The sequence below is a fragment of the Hordeum vulgare genome, chromosome 4H (assembly GCF_904849725.1).
Source record: "Hordeum vulgare subsp. vulgare chromosome 4H, MorexV3_pseudomolecules_assembly, whole genome shotgun sequence".
Taxonomy (NCBI): domain Eukaryota; kingdom Viridiplantae; phylum Streptophyta; class Magnoliopsida; order Poales; family Poaceae; genus Hordeum; species Hordeum vulgare.
In genome coordinates, this window is record NC_058521.1 from 560,667,851 (window position 1) to 560,689,052 (window position 21,202).

The 21,202-nt window shown below is 43.6% G+C and overlaps 2 protein-coding genes and 1 pseudogene across 6 annotated transcripts; 2 read left to right on the forward strand and 1 right to left on the reverse strand.

The window, feature by feature from the left end:
* The first annotated feature begins 1,870 nt into the window (after positions 1-1,870).
* Positions 1,871-4,938, forward strand: LOC123449515 (26S proteasome regulatory subunit 6B homolog). Of its 5 annotated transcripts, none has more exons than XR_006632020.1 (4): positions 1,871-2,497; positions 2,572-2,654; positions 3,150-3,645; positions 3,744-4,938. XR_006632020.1 is itself a non-coding variant. In XM_045126759.1 (3 exons), exons 1-3 carry the CDS (start codon positions 2,416-2,418, stop codon positions 3,207-3,209), a joined length of 225 nt encoding a protein of 74 aa, XP_044982694.1. In that variant the 5' UTR covers positions 1,871-2,415; the 3' UTR covers positions 3,210-4,909. The 5 variants fall into 5 exon arrangements, 2 of the variants coding, with proteins under 2 accessions (XP_044982694.1, XP_044982693.1); XR_006632021.1 differs by having other exon boundaries at positions 3,150-3,633; XR_006632019.1 differs by having other exon boundaries at positions 3,150-3,580.
* An 11,247-nt stretch (positions 4,939-16,185) lies between these two features.
* On the reverse strand, positions 16,186-19,039 carry LOC123450755 (dynamin-related protein 5A-like). The gene is made up of 9 exons (XM_045127858.1): positions 18,696-19,039; positions 18,382-18,573; positions 18,172-18,286; positions 17,900-17,937; positions 17,668-17,844; positions 17,333-17,509; positions 16,848-17,135; positions 16,517-16,744; positions 16,186-16,440 (listed from the first exon to the last, which is right to left on the reverse strand). Exons 1-9 carry the CDS (start codon positions 18,948-18,950, stop codon positions 16,186-16,188), a joined length of 1,725 nt encoding a protein of 574 aa, XP_044983793.1. The 5' UTR covers positions 18,951-19,039.
* A 741-nt stretch (positions 19,040-19,780) lies between these two features.
* On the forward strand, positions 19,781-21,108 carry LOC123449516 (annotated as a pseudogene).
* Positions 21,109-21,202: the final 94 nt, after the last annotated feature.

Here is a 21,202-nt window from a genome sequence, read left to right on the forward strand (position 1 = left end):
TTCAGCCACTGGTTCAATCAGGCATGCATCCACACGCACAATGCCCGCCTCCGTGTCCTCCTCCACGTCGCTGAGCTAGGACTGCATGTGCGCCGGTTCCTCAGCACGCTCTGATGGATGAACATCCACCATGGGCAGTTGGTGGTTGGCATTTATTTCAACAGCATCTGCATCATTCAGGCCAGCAACAGCAGCAGCTTCATCGTCCTGACCATTGTCCTCTGTTTCCATCTCTTCATATTCATAGGTGACACCATCATCATCTTCACCATGTTCATCTGATTCCACCACCTCTTCATATTCATACTCTGCATCTTCATCTTCAGGCCTTGCACCATCGTGCTCTGGTTCCACCGCATCTTCGTCTTCATGGCTGGCGCCGTCCTCCACCATTACCACCTCGGAGTGAAGAATCTTCGGATCCCTCGGCAATTTATCAACATCATCGCGGTCCACTTCACCGTCACGGCCGGCAGCAGTTCTAGACTCTGCTGGCACCTTGCTCTGATCTAGATCGCCACTGCGTGGCTGATCGAAATCACCACCCCGTGGTCGCCAGTCTGAATCCCTCCGGCTGCCACTGTAAGAGTTCCTCGGCCTTGTTCCGCTCCGGCTCCTGCTCCTGCTCCTGCTCCGACTCCGGCTCCTCCGCCTCCGGTCCAGTCTGCGGTCAACAGAGGGCCGGCGGTCATCGCTGGGAATTCTTGAAATGCACGAACATTATTTGAATTATGATGAAAATGGCAAAGTATGTTTTGTTAATTAATGATAGCATATGCATAAGAACATTATTTTTATCTTGCTGATATATGTGTTTGCATTTGTAATCTAAGTGAAGTCTTAATTTGATTGCAAACATATTAGACAGCTCCATCGAAAACAATCAATTTGTAAGTACATGCATACCAAATGTTCTAGGTTGCATACCAATATCGATATTCTTAAAAAAATAATTAGCAAAACAGTTTATATATATGAAAAATTAAAGCTCAGCCATTTGTTTACGTAAAGCTTGTATAAACAACATTGTATATTTTTTATACATTAGAAACTTTTTTGCGTGTGACATCACAAACATTATTGAGTTTTGATGTCTAATTTCTTTAATATGCATTTTACATATTTTGTATGCATCATGAATATTTTTTATATACATGTTTTACATTATTTAAATACACGATTCACATTTTTGAAAAGTTCTATTTTTATGTCTACTTTGTTCCATACACATTATATATTTTTGTATATGTTTTCTGATACACCGGAAACATTTTCCTACGCACATTTAAAGTTTTTTAAATACAAGATCAATATTTTTCAAAATAAAAGAAAAATATATTATTTATTGTCCATACGAACTGTATATATTTTTGTATATATGGAAACTTATTTGTCTACAAATTTGACATTTATTTAATCCATGATTAACATGTGCGTAAAGTTTGTCGAAATAAAGGCAAAAGAGAAAAAATAGAAAAAGAAGAACAAATATGGTTGTAATCCACGATGAGGATCGAACCTGGGTCTCGTGGGTGGGAGGAGGCACACCCAACCGGTTGGGCTAGCCTATTCTTGTGATAAAATACGGAACCACAGCCTTTAAAATCGGAAGGGAAGAGCCGAATCGAAGTGCAAAAAACGAATCGTTTCTGTCACTTACGGATGGCATTGGCGGGTAATTTTGACGAACTTTAAGGGCAAATTTAATGACGTACCATAGAAGCAATAGGTTCGTAGGTAGAGATAAAGCGGCTACCCGTCGCAGCTGTTTTGCAGAAAGGCCCCTGAGGTTATAGGTATTCAACCCGCAGTCCTTTTGAAAGTGGATGTCAGTGATACCGTTTCGGTTTTACAAAAAAGATCCCTTCATTTCACACTATTCAACTCGCAATCCTCTATCCAGCCGCAACGAGGACGAGAAGATGAGGGGCGGCGCCCTTGTCGACGGCGACGGAGACGGCTAAAGCCGCAGTGGAGGACGGGAAGGTACACGCCTTGGGTGCGTGCTTAGGTAAGGTAGGCCATCCTTGTTGCGCTCGTGTGCATTGATGGAGGATGGAAGGGGGGAAGCCGGACAGGTTCAGGTGGGTACGCTGGCTGCCAGCGCCGGCTGCGAGCACGCGCCGCGGCGTGGCCTTGCGGAAGACGAGGCTGAGAAGGAGCGTGGAGGAAGGGCGCCTTGGTGCTCGTGGTGGACCGGATCCAGTGAGGGGGAGGTGGGATCCGTCGGCTGGTTGCTTCCGTGCGAGAGAAGATTTCAGGAAGGGAGAGTGCACAGAAGTGGGAAAAGGAGAGGGTGCAGGGTCGGAGGTACATATGCGCACTCGCGGATGCAGGCGAATGGCTCGGGCTGGAGACATGGCTCATGGCGGCGGCGACTCTCCTCGGGAGGATCTCGGGCATTGAGGTCGGGGCATGCGCTGCCCCCAGGACGGAGTCCATCGACCTGTACTACTGGTCATGGTCTACCACCACCAGGAGCATCGCAGTGGCTGCGGTGAGCGGTCTGCTCAATTTGACTATTTCAGGTTTTGTTCGCATCTGATAATTAGGATGATCTCTTTCTTTCAGGTTTGTATGCTAAGATGAACTTGAGTGTCGAGGTTGATTTGGAAGATTATGTCTCCAGGCAGGATAAAATCAGTGATGCTGATGTGAGTTGATTTGGAAGATTATGTCTCCAGAACGGATAAAATCGATGCTGATGATATGAGGGCCTTTGCATTATGCTGAACATTCTTTTTCACTTGCACTACTTCAGCATTAGAAATCTCATTGCCTCAGATTAATTATAAAATGATAATGATTTCTAAATCCTTTACTCTTAAAAGTTTATCATAGTAAATGTGGGAAACGAATGAGAAGAAAGATAGGCGGACGACTTGACCATAAGGTCAGATGTTTCCATGAGCAGTAAGCAGCGGATCTCCCCTTTTTAGGGGAAATCTCGTGGCCCTTTTGGGATGTTAATTCTTTCGACGGACGGCCTTCTGCTCACCATACATTTGTCTCATATATATTGACACCTATAATGCAGTAGCAAGTCCTGATTATGAGATGTTATGTAATTGCTTGTGTAAATTAGGCACACTTTTTCCGCCTCCTCCTTTGTGTTATTCACCGTGTCTCAATTTGCTGCTATTTGACAGGAAGGTGGCATGCATGTTGTCCATAAAATTCGCTACATCATCCTCCTCAAGGATTTCTAGAAGGGTTACCGAACCAATGTCAAGAAGCATTAAACACACTTAAACTTCTACAAATGAGGCAACAAACTATTAAAGAGGATGCTTTATTTCCTGCGGGCAATGATTATTACTAGAGTTGAGTTTGTTGACAATCGCCACCGACAGTAATATCCCTGTATCTCGGTGCTCCTGTAGTTTGCACATTCAGCCTCACCAGTATTGTTGCGCTATTTAGCTGTACAAAGAGTCATGTGAGTTGCTTCCCTACAAGAGAGAAGAATTCAAAAAGGGAGAGAGCAGAGAAGAAAGAAAAGGAGAGGGGGTGGTGGGGTCGTGCGGACACTTTGGACGGTGAGGCATAACTCGACGTTTCTTTGATGGCTGACAGCGAGGTACCCCACTGCTCTGAACATTTACATGGTTAATGTGAGTTGAACCATCAAAGGTGTGCGCATTGGTAATGGTTGAAAAATTCGTTGCATTAGAGAAAACTGAATGTTCTATCAGTTCTTTAATAATACATATTACAAAATGTACCTTTTTGTTTAATTGTAGGATCACTGCACAAAAGACTTTGGAGCAGGCTGTGATTCACACAGAACTCCCCAACAACATCATCGTTTGAGGATATTAGATGGATACTGAATCCAGTAAGCCTCCAATAGATAAGCGAAGTCAAATTTTCAGTTAGTAATTTGGACGAGTGGTTCTAGCAAATTTATGTTTGTTCCTACAATAGACTACCTCTGCCTGGAGATTTGAGGTGTGACTCAAATTTCTCTAGAAACCAATAGTGGAGATTTCAGTTTTTGTCACGCATATTCGTACGAATTTCATATTTAATGGATCATAAAATTTTATTCTACAATCAGATCTTGGCATGTTTTCAGATTTTTCAGAGAAGAAATAAGTCTAGAGGGGTTGACGTTTGTCATATTTTAAAGGGCGATCAAGTCTGCAGAATACACATTGATTTAAGGAATTCAGATGTTACCCATGGTCATACGTGGATGTAGTTTATGAGCAACTATCTTATGTTGATGGTGTGTAAGCATGTTAGCCTCCGGTTCCCTGTTTCATTCCTCACGGGACCATTATGGATGGGCTAATGGAGGTATATTGAAATTCTATACTGAACCTTCGTTACATAGAAAGCTAGTCGAGCCACACCAGAATGGATCTCCTCGACAAGCTTTATATTTGGTTGTGCATCACTAAGCTGGTAAGATTGCATATTTACAATATTAATTTCCATAGATTTATAATTGTTTATGGTCACTGCTTATGGATGAAATTCAGGATAAACAATTTTTCTTTGCAAATTAGGATACACACATTACAGTCAGACGATTTTGTGTGAGGCTACTATTTTTCTAAGATGTACCATTGTCCATCTAATCTTCCTAATTACAAGTGATGTGGCTTATTGCTAGGCTAAAGAGCCTGGAGGCGGGCCCTGCTCTCTCCGTGGCATCATAATGATTACCATGTTTGTTAAATTTAATTTTCACCTCCGTGTAATGTATCATAGTACTATGCACAAAGATACTTGAACACAAATTAGCTCACACCTAACTTACTCGGCTCAGGATTCTTTCAACTTTCATGTAGTATTGTTGAAATATATATTATGTAATACTCAAATTTGGTGATATTTTGATTGGGCATAATTATGTCGGTAGAGGTCGACAGTTAATGAATTTTGTGCTAATCTTAAGTTATATTGTTATATATAGCATTTTCCTGGTTATATGGTTCGCATCCTGTGAACCAATTCACAATGACCACTCCAGATTTGGGCCTTACATTTTTAAATTATTTTGTAACATTTTGGTTAATTTTTTATGCCGCTCTTTAGATTTTTACATTGAGTGGTGTAGAACTAAATGAGTGTTGCCATTCACGGAAAGCCACAAGTTTTAAAAAAGTATATGAATGTTGTTAGCTCGGTGCTTCACAAATAAGTCCCTTAGACGTGTGTCATCTGTCATTGCGTATAACATCTGGTCTTTCTATTTTTCATTGATTTTTCTGTTCCCGGTGCAACGAACGGACACGTTTACTAGTTTTATAAAAGGTCAAATACAATTACAAAAAACTACCTCGCTGCAAACGGACACACACTACGACACAACACAGGGAACCTGCCCAAAGCAAAACAACAAAGTTGTGTCTTGACCAATACTGATCATCAAAGAGCACCAAGTGCAACCGGGCCTCCCTTGTCAATGCACCAACCAAAAAAGAAAGCACGAACCAACCTTTTTTGAAAGAAAAACCACTTTATTAATTGAAAACAATGGTTACACCGTCTATCAAGATAGATACAATTTCGCTCATAGACTCCTTGAACCAATCATTGGTAGTAGAAAATATAGCTAAATGAGCAAGCTCATAAGCAATCTTATTTGTTTTTCTATTATAGTGTTCAAATCTAGTGAGCGGGAATTCACAAGCGAGATAATAACAATTATTAAAAATTGTTACCTTTTTTTCCCACAGATCGCCCCCCATTCTTCGTAGTCTCAATTACTTCGATAGTTAACAAGGCGATTACATCTTGTCCTTTTGCGCCAGTGAAAGGTCAAATTTTAGTGCTAACGCTTTAGCTCGGGGTGTCATCACACCAATCAATTTTCTAGTTACCCCTGGCAATGAATTTTTCACTAGCATCTCGAAGAACTGCACCAGCCGAACCCTAAGTAAGCCGTGATCAAATAACGCATCAACATTAAGTATAACAAAGCTGGGAGGGTGCAGGCCCCATTTTTCCTTGGTAGCATTAGGGGAAATAGCAGTAACATAGTTTGCCACCAAGGCACAAATTACCATAACAATTTAGCTAATTTCTCGAGTAATCTCATCATGGACTAGCTTGCGTCCTTCTCAGACCCAAGATGGACAGATCCTCAACCAACATAGTATGAAATACAAATTTGAAGACAACCTCACCAACTCGATTCATTCCGCAAGCTTTTTGTATGGCAATTTCCAGCCCCGACATTCTATAGGCTTCCTTAGCTTTTTGAGATTGGAATAAAAGATGATTGTGTCTGCAAGTCTATTACAACGCGAGGGACGTAGATGCGACACTTTGAAATGTCTATTGACCAATGTAACATGACAGGAAAGAGTGGCATGCAATGTACGCTAGATACATTTCTTAACCTTGGCCGAATAAGACAATTTCCAAATCTTACACCGAATAGGATTAACAATGATATTTCTTATACAATTAGCTCGTGTGAGTTTCCTCCCATGTTGATGGTCCCATTCCACAAAAGAAGTCGAGCGAACAGTGAAAGTCCCATGCTTTTTGAAACCCCATGCTATAAAGTCTCACATATTGTGAAACGGGAGAGGAATCACGAGGACACAATGTACATCAATTGACCACAAAGTTTGTCTAACTAAATTCTCATCCCAACCATTAGTAACAGGTTCAATAAGATCAAAAACCTATGACACGAGGTGTTCCTCTTTAGGAGTAATAACTCTTCTACTAGCACAGTTTGGGATCCACGCATCTTTCCAAATATTGATATTTTAATTGCCCACCCCCCATATATAGCCATGCTTCAAAGTCTTGACTCTCGCTATAATACTTTGCCAGGTAAGGGAGGAACCCTTTTTAATTAGCATTCATCAAATCACGAGTAGGATAGTACTTGGTTCTCATGATTGTGGCACATAAATCGGGTACTCAATAAGTAGTTATGCTTGTTTATACAACAACATCAAATTAAACAATCGATGCCACGAAAGCCCATCTCTCCTTGATTTTTTGGAACACACATTTTCCACCATGGCGTCCAATGCATCCTCTTCCGATTGTGTTCATCAGCCGACCAAAAATGCGGCATCGTGCCTGAAAGATCATGGTGCCTCCATGTTTGGTTTTGGTAATTTATGACAATCACTATGGACTAATGGTTGCCTTGAGTTATATTTGAAGGTTTGTCCATAGGCATTGCTTGAAGACCATTTTTTGGTTTCAAGGTTATAAGAAGGAGATTATGTGTTGACCAATGTGCTATTCAAGGAGTTATCAAAAGATTGGTCACATGATAGTTGAGCCTATTGCAAGCATGTCTTGAAGAACAAAATGATTGTGTAAACGTTTATGTTTACCTTCAAGATATAACCTTTATGAAGAGAGAAGATAAGATACAAGGTTGATCAAGACTAAGTACAAAGAGTGGACTCAAGTCAAGGTATGGTAAGCATTGTCCATTACACTTTTTTTGTACAAACTCATGGTCTATGTGAGGTTTAGTTATGGGGTTATGTATGTTTCCATGGGCATACATGAAAAGGAAGATATCATATGACCCATGGAGGGTGACAACAAGTGGTGATCATCGTCAAGGTTGCGTTTTGCAAGTTCAAGTGAAGCATCACGAAGAGATTACAAGCTTGAAGCTTGTCGTCCATTCTCGTGATAATGAACATGTGAAGATGTGCATATAAGAGGCTCACCCATAATGGAGTACGGGGAGCAATTCACTAGTATTCATCGAGCCAACGCAATAAAGGTGGTCTAACTTGAGGAGGTCAAGGTCGTCATCCTCTAGATCAAATGGATTATGCACAAGGAAAATGTTTTAATTTGATAGGTTTTATATTTTATCGATCTCATGGTGTTAGTTGCAAGATCGGGTGATAGGATTGATTGTCGTACTATCAAGGGGGCTCTCGGGGTGAGTAGCTTGATCGTATCGTCCATGGAGAGTTCAAACCATTGCATATTTGTCATCATATTTATTGGTTCTTATTTGTTTTTCCTCTATGTGGGGTTTTAGAGCTTGTGTTCTTCCTCTTGTCAAACTGAAGTTCATCGAAAACAGAGTTTGTATGCATCTTATTTGCATTTTAGGTGTTGGAGATTTTGCCGACTCATATTTGAGGAAGGTTATCTTCCTTATCTTATTGACATTTATTCTCCATTGTTAGTTCTTAATATATCCAACAAGCTTGAGATTGCTAATTTCAGAGTTCGTTTGAAGTAGTTATGGCAGTTTTGGTCTTATTTGACTCTTCTGTTCTATTCTGGCCTTACTGGTATCTACCTAGCAATAGTACCGCCGATACCTACGATAGTACCGCATGTGCGGAACTTCCATAGTTGTAATGCATCTACTACCGTGAGGGTCTCTGTTGCCCTATGGTAATTCACGGTAGTACTGCTTGTGTGGTACTTCTACTGGTGTGGCGCGCGTACTACCGTGTGGGTCTCTGTTTCCCTCTGGTAATTCGTGATAGTACTACTAGATCCTCGCTGGTCCTATGTGGGTCTTAGTGACTCCCCTATGTCTAGCAGTAGTACCACTTATCTGAGAAAGTAGTTCCGCTTGAGCATTTCCAAAACATAACGGTTGGATTGCTCTTCCTACTATATAAGGGGGCCTTCTTCCCCAATGCCCCTAACGACTTTGAGCAAGAAATTCCCCACCATCGTTGATCTCTTGGAGCTTGCTTTCGCTCTATTCCTCTGATGGTTCTTGCATCCATTTAAGGGAAAATAGAGAAGATATCTAGATCTACATTTCCACCGTTCCATCTCTCCTCTAAGTGAGGGGAACCCGTTGAATCTAGATCTTGGAGTTTTTGTTTTCTCTTCTTGGTTCGTCGTCTCATATTCATGCATACCATTAGTTGTTGTGATGGGATTTGGGACAGAAGGACTTGAGCACTCCGTGCGCTCTTTTCCATTGCATTTGGTGCATCTGTTTGAGTTCTCCATGGTGACACGTGAAAGTGAAAGTTGAGAAGCTTATTAATCTTGGGTGTTTGGGCACCCTAGGGATCGTGCCTCTTGGGGTGCTTGGGTGCCCTATTTGGCTGATAGTGTCATGGAGCTCAATCATTATGGTTTAAAGCTTCGAGCAAGCTTCGGGGTCTCTAGTTAAGTTGTGGAGATTGCCGTGAGAAATTTGTACGGGTTATGTGACCATCACCAAGGGTCTTCATTTGTACAGGTTCGGTGACCGCTCTCAAGGGTCCCTTAGTAGAGTCACGACACCTTGTATTTGTGCAAAGGCGTGCGGAGAGCATTGTGCCTCCATACCGCTCTAATGGAGATTAGCATCTGCAAAGGTGTGAGCTTCGGGATGCATCAATGTCTCCGCGTGGCTCAGTTTTCTCTTACACTACCCCTTTATTTATCCACTTACTTTGTGATATCCATAGTGACTCATGCAATATATCTTGCTATCACATAGTTGTTTGTGTTGCTTAGCATAAGCTGCCGGTGCACCTTATTGAGCTTAGTGTATCTAGGTTTTGTGCTTGGTAAATTAACCTTAGTTTTATTTCATATTTATTCAAGCCTAAATTGTGATTATTTTAAAATGCCTAATCATCCCTCCTCTAGACGACACACACGTCCTTTCAACATCAATGATTCCTTTGTAAATTTGGTTAGGAATTTTAAAGACGAACATAGCATAAGCTAGGATAGCTTGTACAATAGTCTTGAGGAGAACTTCTTTCCCTCCACTTGATAATAATTTTTCTTCCATCCACTGATTTTCATGATAACATGTTGAGTTAGATACTTAAAGTTGTATGTTTTGTCCATACCCATATGGCTCGCAATCCCATATATTTACCATTGAGAGCCTCGGTCAACATATTGAGAACATTACATCTTTGATCCCCAATTTCCACTCTTGTATTTGGGCTAAAAACGATGCTTGATTTATCAACACTTACCATTTGCCTCGGGGCGACATAATAAGAATTCAAAATTGAGTACAAAGCTTCAACATTATGCAATTTGTAATAGAGGGACCATCTTTGCATACTTTAACTCCAATATTATTTTCATTGTCCTCAACATGTTTCAAAAGAACATTTAGACCCTCCGTACACAATAAGAAAAGATAGGGAGACAAAAGGATCTCCGTCTCTCAATCCTCTCATGGGCTTAAAACTCCCAGTTTCTTATGAATTAAACCGAAACCGGTATTCGACAATGGAAAGACATTGCATAACTAAATTTACCTGATATGCACGAATTCCCAACTTCAACATGATTCCTTCAGAAAACTCCACTCAACTCGGTTATGGGCCTTTTGAATGAATCTACTCGCAGGAACCACCTTTGAATGTCTAAAAAAGATGGTGAGTGGGTGGAGGGACTCAGTTAATCCCAAAAACCGGTCGACTTTGACTCCCCGACAATGGCATACATTGTGACGATGAAGATCTACCTGGACCATCAGCAAGCACCAAAGAACCGCATCACAGAACATCCAAGCCTTGTCTCCCTATGCAACACTCCCAATTGAGTAACGATGTCGAGACATCGCCATCGCCGATCCGTAAGTGAACCTAGGATTTCACCCGAAGACAACAACCCAAGTGAGAGTAAGGAGACGACGACACCCCTCCGCGACGCCTCCAAGGAGGGGAACAACACCCACAAGCGCCATTGTCACCCGCACCGGACGAAGACGAGCATGATTTTCATCCGTAACGTCAAAACTGGAAGCCACTGTGCATGATGTGTCACCCACCGCCATCGCAACAGCTAGCAAATGTGATCTAATGTCCCAAAACACTGACACATCGCACATGCGAAGGCGCACAACCCTTCTACCTCTCCCGGATGGCCAATACCCTACAGTTCTACAACATCCTCCACAACCAACATAACAAGGACCACCACACTATCAACAGCAACCAACAACAAGCCCAGGCTACTATGCAGCGCCCACAACCCTTAAGCCTAGATCAACACCAACTCGTGAGCCCTAGATCCACATCACGCCTCCTCCTCCAACGTTGGCGCTGGCGCCACCAGTCAACCACCACTGCTCAGCGTCTCCAACCACCACCGTGGGACTCGGCCGCCTCCACGAGGAGGCCACCGCCGCTCACCTCGCCGTGCACCAATGCGCCGACCAAGCCACCACGTTTGTACGCTTTAGCTATTCATTTGCGTAAAGTTGGAGTACGCTTTCAGCAGGAAGCGTTGTTTACTGGAAGTACGCTTTCGTAACTAGTAAATTTGCACGTGCAACACACGTTAAATGTTCACCAAAAATATATGAATTTGATTAATACACAATGTTGTTATCTCACTGTAAGTTGTTTTTCCAAAAATGAGACATCATTGTAGTCAAGCTATATTGTTTAATTTATTATGTGTTCTGATAGGCTATAAGATAAAAAAGAAATCCAGTTATGATTGAAAAGCAACCTTGCATTGTGTTTAGTATGTGGAGACAGAACCTAACAATTTGTCTAAATATTGTGTAAGCAATGGATAACTAAAATCTGAGAAAAATATATAAAGAAATAGCTAAATCAACGGATACTATATAAGAGGTTGCTAAACAAATGCTTGTATGAACCTGCAAATGACCTTGATAAGGTATTATGAAATTTCTGTCACACAATTATGTGCTACAAATAAACATAAATCACACTTGAACGACTACTAAAATGAGAAACAAATATCTCACATATGACATTGAACCAATATTCTGAAGTAAAATCGTAACACCAAACAATTTTTAAGGAGCCTCTTTTTACAATCAAAGGGGTCTCCGGTCACTTGCATTAAAATTTACGACATAGCCTCCGGTCACTAACCTTTAGGGGCAGCTTTTTACACAAGTGTGCATACAAAACTAACCTCTCTAAGAAGAAAATACACAACAGAAGAACAAAAGGCTTGGCTGGACTCAATTTCTGACAGGAGGCCCATAATCTCCAATCTGTTATGTTTTCTTGAGTTCCATATCTCCACTAATATATGCCAATCAGATTCAAAGGCAACATGAGGCCATTCTTACTTGTTTTAGTAATAATGTATTCCTGGGCAATTTGTACAACAATCCATGAAGCACCAATCAGGTGTTTTGGATATGATTTAGCCACCCCCTAACATCGAAGAAAATTATCATGCTATTAAGACTACCTCCACCCCAGGTTGATCCCCTATTTATCTGAAAGAGAAAATATTGGTATTATTCTTTTGTTTGCTTCTCGGTGAACATGCATACATTAAAGTGTGAAAAAAAATCAAATGCTTGCCCAGTCTCCGACAAGGGATAGAGCTAAAGAGGAACCATTTGATGATATTGACCCATGGGCATCCACATAATCCCTAAGGCGAGAAACACTATCTCTCATTGTGTGGATGTTTTGTATTCCTAAGAAAAGAACCTAGTGTCAAATCCAATGAATTGAAGAAATAAAACAAAGTATAAAGCAATTCTATAGATACACATACAAGCTGATCTACGCATATATTCTTACCTCGGATTTTGCATAATTAGAAGATGACTCTCAGCCACCACCCATTGCCCCATTTGCTCTTGGCTGGGCATCAACTATGTATAATTTCTTGTTTACACTGGAAGCGGAATTTTTTGCCCTCATACATTCATAAGATCGACCGGACTAAACCATCGTTGAAAGCTACCATCACAACGATTAACCCAGATGGACCACTATATATAGAAAAGACATAGGGATCAGGCAAACAAAGGTTGTATTGATTGCTTTTCTTTCACATGTCACAACAATTAACCTAAATGATAAGCATCACTTTCAATGCATGTTCTACAGATTACTTTGCTTTAAAAGGTCTTAGGTATGATTGTTTACATAAGCTCAATAAACATAACTATTTAGTGCGACGGTTAAGAAAGAAAATAGCAGATAAGTAGTCAGAGCTGAGTTGATTCTCCTCATCATCCTACTATAAAATGACTTGTGCATCAACCTTAATACTTATGCATGTCTATCTCGCTCTGTATAATTGGTATAAGAACACCACAATTAAGCGTGCCAAAAAACACATTTTAGGCATTAGTGCCAACTGATCCCTCCAATATGATATTAATTCTACAAATGTAAATGTAAGGTTTGTTTTTCTGAAGGTGAGGGTATAAGATGCAAGAATAAAGAGATAATATCAGACAAATGGAAGGTGCATATCCCATACTTAGCCACTACCAAAATACCAAATAACGCTGATCCAATCTAATCAAACTCTACTCCTTCCAGCAACAAGATTCAAGTGAACTGAATTGCACAAGCAACTAACCATTCTGGAAACCTGGATCACATCCCTGAACCTTGGCTAAGCAATTGAAAATGAGCTGGTGTGTTCGTCGGGTCCTTAACCGGGGAACGTTTTCCGGTTCCTGACGGAGATGCGTCTGGATTACGACTGTCCATCTGTCAATAGCAACTTGAAATAAGAAATGTATACTAATGAAGGTGATGCAGCAGTACACTCCCTAGATTTGGAACACGTCACATAACACTAAGCACATAAATGAAGGTCTGGATATACTGTCAAGTATTATTATGCCTACTTTCATGTTTGGAACAGTTAGAACCCTTTTCTTATTGCATCCAACATTTGTATCTTTGGAAGGCACAAACATGCATGAATTATGATAGTCTCGGTATATCAGATTTTAATTCTTTTACGTATAAACATACTACCACAGTAAAATGTGCCACTAAGGTATAGGTGTATAGCTACGGATGTTTCCAGTATACCTGAATATTTTGCACGTGCACGTGCAACGCACGTCTCGACTAATATTACAACCAGATGTCAGAATTCATATACATTGAAAAGTTATTCCAAAGGCTTCAAAACAATATTAGTACAGATCAACTCTAATTTAAATGAGTTTCAAGAAATGTTAATAGTTTAACGCCGGACATGTAAAGACACAACCTAATTATCTCAGTACTTGTTAATATGCTTACGTATTTCTCAATATAGCAAAAGCATACAAGGTGCAATGCATGTCTAAACTTATAGATTGCATTTGCACGCGCAAGGGGAATTCTATGATCATGGGATTTAACCTAATTTCAATAATCTATATAGAAACTATAGGACATAAATATATACAACATAGGAATGTAAGAAATTGGACTTTAAAGAACCACAAGCAATGTTTAACACACCCTCCATGTGTGCAGCGGCTTGGACCCGAGCAATAACATAGGAAAATAAATAAAAACATATTTCAGGAACTATAAGTACAAATGAATATAGTGAGAAATATTTTGTCCCCCGTTTCATTAGCAAGAAAACATTTTAGTAGGATATCATCTTCACTATGACTTTCACGTGCGAATCATTCCATTTATTATTTTCCTTATCGATGTAATTTTCCTTTAAAAGGTACATCGCCGTAGAATATAAATCTTAATATGTAAGGTGCAACACTATCTTGATGGAGTGCAAGTAAAGTCTTTAATCGATAACAAATCCACATGGCAGGAGAAAGCATATCTTATATTTGACTCAGTGCGCTTATATTTATAGGTGAATAGTTGCATCGGGAAAATGGGGAAGTCTGTTGCTGAAGCAGTTGCGGCTGCTGGTCTTCAGTCAGTTCCGGTCTCATTCAGTGCAATAGAGGTTCCTGATGGAAAGCTCAATATCTGTGACAGAGACATTCATATTCATGATCCATGTGAAAGTGAAAGTATTATCCGTTCGATTGCTAAGGACTATCCAGATATGACAGTACAATACCCCCCAACCAAGACTTTTAAAACAAATACGGAGAAAAAGGAGAGGTAAGATGGTTCAATCCTAGGTCACTCGGATGATTATAGTGCTGCAAATCAGTGCCTTACTACATTATACTTAATCCTCCAGTGCTGCAAACATTTTAATACACTCTAGATTTTAAATATTTTTTTCTTCTCCTTTTTTTGTTAGGTTTGTTTCTTCTTCTTCATTTTCGTTTGGTTTGCCTTTTTCTTCTTCATTTTTTGTTTGGTTTTATCTTTTTTCTCCATTTTTTTTGTTTTTTATGATTTTTTGTTTTCACTCTACATTTTGTATGTGTCATAAAAATTAGTAAGTGATCAAATTTTTTAAATAGTAGTTCAGTATTTTAATACTTATTTAATATATTTGAAATACTTTACTAAAAATTTCCAAATAGTGGTTCAACATTTTTGTATACTTATTGAACATTTCACAAATACTATTTCACCATTGTAATATTTTAATTTTTTTTGAAATACTCTTTCAACATTTTTAATAATTGTTCGACATTTTTCATATATTTCTTCAACATTTTAGTTTTTCATATATATTTTTAAAGAGTATTTTGTAATTGGGAAATATATATGTAGAATATTTTAGTGTATAAATAAAAGTATAAAAATAAAACAAAAAATGAGAACAGAAAATAAACTGGCTGTGACCTCCTGTGCTGCTGCGCCGTCCCATTTGTCTAGTCTAGCTTAAAGTGAGAAATAGGGGCGGCCATGTCCTACATGCTCAGGACCATAACATATATCCCTTAAAAAGGTACGATAGCATATCATTGCAATCGCCCATGCCATAAGCGAGAGTTTTTTTTTTCTATTTTTAGTTCAGTTAATTTACATTTCTTCAAAATAAAACTTTTATGATTTATTTTCAGTTTTACCTTATGTATTTATTTATTGTTTTCCCTTTTATTCTCTTTTATTAATGTTTTTCCTAAAAAACACTACCATTTCGTCAAATTCTTGGACATTTTCTAAATTCAGGAACCTTTGGTGAATTCGTAATCTCTTTTTAGGTTACGAAAAACACTACGGGAGCTTGCGATGAGTGGTTCGCCAATGGCTTAGGCTCATACCTTTCTTTATCCTTGAACACATACTGATGATTAGCCTGGGTGCCAAAATCTTAATTATTTGAAAATAGTTCGGCACTTTGTGTGGCACTTGATTTTGCCAGCAGGTGCTAATCACATAAACCTGCATCGTGTTGGCAAATTATTCAGGACAAATCATGGAAGAAATCACATGAAGTCTATAAAACTATTATCCCATCTACTAACAGAAAGTTGCTGGAATAAATTGTATCAACAATAATACTGTACAATTGATTCTGAATATAAACAAACAACAGAAGAATTGATTCAAAGGGAATTGATTCAAGCACGCGCGACAGCCAAGTCATCATAGCCTGCGATAGAAAAAGTACTACACAATAATAATTGGACTAATAAATAAGGCTAGAAGCAAGATGAACCCCAGCAAAATAAAAATGCCAAGTCTTACATCTTGAATCATCAGTGCGGCTGCGCTCCATTGCAAGGTCAAATAAGCTTTGCAGGACAAATGCAAGCCGATCACATGTAGTTTCAGTACGAGGAGCAAGCCATGATCGTGCAGCCGCGCGTGCTATCTCAGCAGCTGCCTCAGTCATCCCACTGCTTCCACCTCTTCCAGCATGGGCAAGTAATATGTTCGCAACCTGATGACACCAACATCCCAATTTCAGCTAACTTACTCAAAATGATGTACCTACAAACTTCCAATCTAAATTGTACCTTCTCTCTTGACACCTGTGGGCACTCCATGGAATATGTCGCAGAGCGGAATTCGTGCATTACTCTCTCAAAAGCCGCACCACCATACAGCTTAAGGCTGGAGTTGGGAGGTTTTACAGGAACGCTGGTGCTAGGCCAGCTGTTAATACCACTGTGAATTTGCTCCTCTTCAGTAGTTTTTCCCCACACCTCTGGGGCTGGATCAACTGCTCCATCAAGTAATGCACGCTTTCATACAAAAAATATAGTGCCAGTTAGCTCCAGTACAAAAAATAGCAACCTAATTACAAAGAAATGTTATGCAAGGACAGATTGTGCTTTGTTTACATACCAAATGGGTGCAGATAGAAGCAACATGAAGCATTGCCGATCTTCTCAGCTGAGAGACGTCAGAGGTTGCTTGCAGTTTGGAGTCCAGTCTGGATAGGTCCATCGAGACATCACTGCATCTCTGCTCCAACAATGCTAGGGTGGCTGGAGCTGCTTCTTTGTACCTCTTCTGAAGTTCAGACTCCAAATACTTCCTGAGACAGCTAAACCCAATGTACGGAGCAAACTTGTCTTCATTGAAACCCCCTTTCACACCATCATGCAAGTGTCGCAGCACATCAATATCTACCTGACATATTTGCCCATTAGACAATATGGCTGAGAGTACTCATAGAAAAGGACCGCTTTGCTAGAAAATAAGCATATGCTGCCACATTCAGTTCACAGGGAAAAATATGTTGCTGAAAAAGGGAAGTGCCCAGCATTGCAATTTGATCCATACCATTGACAAATTTTTTAAATAAAAATACACGCTCTTGTGCTTACTAATTTAGTGATTCCAGAGGTATCTTCAAAAAAAGCATTCCAGTTGCTCTGGAAATTTTGTTCCAAGGAGACATACTCATCACCATAAGATTGCTCATAAACTTCTACTTGCTCAGGATACGAGGAAGACGAGAATATGCTTGCCATGCCTCCATATTCACCAGATTCGAACGCATGCTGCTAGTTAAAACAATGAGTTAACAAAGAAAAGATATATTAGCTGCACTCCGAAGAATGAGCCAATAATCTGTCCAATTGACAGTTTTATAAACAAACAAGATCTTATATCAATTTTGTATCAGCAGCACCTCAAATGTGACAGGAGTACATCTTACATTATCATACTGGGGAGTCAAATCTTCTGTGGAGTCGTGATAGTATCCCAAATTCATCGACCAAGAAGGTTGATAAGGTTCGACTGGACCGTCAGGTACATATGCATAGGGCTGTATCTCACATGACTGCGTTGACATCTCTGAATTATCAATATGGTTGGTATATGTTGAGAAATTCTATATAAGGATCATGGTGCTCGTCTCCTCCAGCTCCAGGTCCAGCTCCCCCTGCCCCTGCGCCTGATCCCCACCGTTGTGTGGGCCGCCGCGCTTGAAAACAGAGCAACCATTTTATCAGCTCCTTCGATAGTGCGCCGCAACGGGGGTTCTTGGCATGGATGGATGCCGGTAGGGGGGGGGGGGGGGGGGCGGGAAGGAAGGAAGAAAGGGAGGGACCTGCTCGTCGAAGATGGTGTCGGCGAGAACGCGGTAGGACTCGGCCTCGATGAGCTGCCAGTTGTCGTCGTACAGCTCGACCAGGCGCTTGAGGACGGGCCTAAGAGCACCACTCGACGCTGCTCTGCTGGAGGAACAGAATGAGGCGGTGGGGCGGGCTCGCTAGTGTCTTCACCATCGATAGGATCTCCTCAGGCGTCCTCTTCGGCTCAGCTTTCTTAGCCTACAACGGTCAGGAATTCCATCAAACAGCTCACAAACAGACAAAACAACCACTGCACTTTGTTGGGAGGAAGCTCACGATTCACCGCTGCCTACCTTAAGCACGAAACCTGGGGTATCGATGATAGTGAGGTTGGGGCAGTGGGCGTACTCGGCCCTCATGACGATGGGCTTGGGCGAGGCGGCGGCCTTGATCGTCCGGAGGTGCGACTCGGTGCGCTGCTTGATGAGGTCGGCTATGGCCGCGACCTGCACCATGGGGTGGCCGTACTCCTTCGAGTCCTCCTCCTGCGATGCGCCGCACAACCCACGCTAATCAGCCGCTCGCACGCGTTTACCAGGAGCACCAGACTCGATCTGTGAGGGGAACGAAGGGGGGAACCCTAGAAGAGGTGAAGCGCGGCACGCACCTGGAAGCGGGAGCGGGGATCGAGGGCGGTGGGGTCGTGGACCATCTGGAGGACGAGGGGGCGGCGGGTGCCCATCTCGACCTCTTGGACGTTGAAGCGGAAGCCGAGGAGCGCCTCCAGGAGCGAGCTCTTGCCGTTTGACTGGCCCCCTATCGCCACTATCTCCGGAATCGGGAGCTTCTCCCCGAACGCCATGGCCGCCGCCTGCAGCCGGTTGTAGGCCTCGAACCGGGCCTTGGTGTCGGCCGAATTCATCACGGCTCGACGGGCGGACGGGGACGGGGTGGCGCGTCGAGAGGGGGAGGAGGCACGACCCGCCGAGCGTGGGACGCGCGACACGACGCGGCGCGGCAAGCGGGGCCGAGCGACGCGGCGCGGCGAGCGGGGGAGGAGGCGCGGCGCGGCGAGCGGGAGAGGAGCGGCCTGGCGAGCGGCGCGACGGGGCGAGCGGACCGAGCAGGGGGAGCCGGTGCGAGCGTGCGAGCGAGGGATCGAGGGTTAACGGCGTTTTTAGACGTGGGTGGGCAATTAGCGCTAACTAGTTTCGTTAACAACGTTTTTGGACCCTTGATTAAGTGATTAAACGGCTGGGATGATGAGTTGGATCTGCCCTCTCGTGCTTTTCTATACTATAATAAACAATCCAACAAGAATTACACTACAGACACCCCATCAAACGCCCCACAAAAAAACAATCAATCAGCACCCCACGATTAATCCCACAGATCTTAATCTAACAACCCTCGTTAATCCACCGTGTGCTGGGTGTACTTAGCAATTACAATAGGCTGAACATACTCCACCAACGAAACTTCCAATCATGTAAGAAAAAAATAGAAGAGAAAATGCCCAGCAACGTCCCGTGTAATCACGCGACCATCCAGCCACCACCATCACGGGATTCTCATCCGGACCGGCCCGAGGCGTGACCACGGCGACGCCGATGCCAACGGCTTCGAGGGCGGCTACAGCGGCGGATATGCGGCGCCTCAGCTGGAAGACGGCGAGAGGAAGCCGGCGGAGAGGGGCCGCGGTCCGCGCCAGCCCTACCGCGGAGGGGGCGGCCGCCGCGGGGGCTACTCCCGATGGATCGGTGGGCGGCCACGGCTGCCGGCCCGGTGGTGGCGGCGGGGGTGCCGTCCTACTGGTGCTACAGCTGCGAGCGGTTCGTGCGCACGGAGGGGGACGCCGGGCTGGCCTACCCCGACTGCGACGGCGGCTTCCTGGAGCAGATGGACGCGCCGCCGCCGCGCCCGCCGCCTTCCTCCGACGCCGCGCCGCCGCGAACGCGCCCGCCGCCTTCCTCCGACGCCGCGCCGCCGCGAACGCGCCCGCCGAGGTCCGACCACGCCGCGGCAGGCGTGGCGGCGCCTCGGGGGACCGCTCGGGGTCGCCGTACAACCCGGTCATCGTGCTGCGCGGCTCCGCCGCGCCGCCCGGCGACGACGCCACTGGCGCCACCAGCAGCTTCGAGCTCTTCTACGATGACGGCGCCGGATTCGGCCTCCGCCCGCTGCCCGAGAGCATGTCCGACCTCCTCATGGGCTCCACCTTCGAGCGCCTCCTCGAGCAGCTCGCCCAGATCGAGGCCGGCGGCTTCGGCGGCGTCCGCCCCTGCGACAACCCGCAGGCCTCCAATGTCGCCGTCGAGTCCATGCCTACCGTCGTCGTCGCCGCCTGCCACGTCGGCGCCGACTCCCACTGCGCCGTCTGCAAGGAGGCCTTCGAGCTGGGCGACGAGGCCCGGGAGATACCCTGCAGCCACATGTACCACCAGGACTGCATCATGCCATGGCTCGCGCTGCGCAACTCGTGCCCCGTGTGCCGCCACGAGCTGCCCACGGGACGTGCCGCGGTCTGCTCCGACGGGTGACCTGGGTGCCGCCGACGACCAGGGCAGCAACACTGGGGCCGAGGCTGGCAGCGAGGAGGAGACGACGGTGGGCTTGACGATTTGGCGGCTTCCTGGAGGAGGCTTTGCTGTTGGGAGGTTTGCTGGTGGTCGGAGGGCAGGAGAGAGGGAGCTCCCAGTTGTCTACACAGAGGTGGACGGCGGTTTCAACAATGGCGGCGCACCGAGGAGGATCTCATGGTCATCGAGAGGGAGCCGTTCGTCGCAGAGGGGAATTGTCAGACGCATGTTCGACAACATGTTTGCCTGCTTTGGGCATGCCCATTCGACCAATGCTGCTAGGGCATCATCTTCAAGGTCGGAGTGGAGCTCGGTTTTCACCCGCGGTCTGAGGAGCCGCAACACGAGCTGGAGATCCCAAGATAGCCACGCAGATGCCATCGCCAGGTGATAACTGCATCACACACTGGGGAATATACGATATTAGATGTTGGAGAGCCGCAGATGTTTGCTTCCGTTTGATGTTTTTCTACTCTATATATGAGTCAGTTGAGAGATAAAGATGATTTGTAGAGCGCAAATTGCATGCTGTTTTGTACATAGAGGAGTAGAACTAGAGATGTTGCAATGGAAATGTCCTCCAGTTTGCCTATTC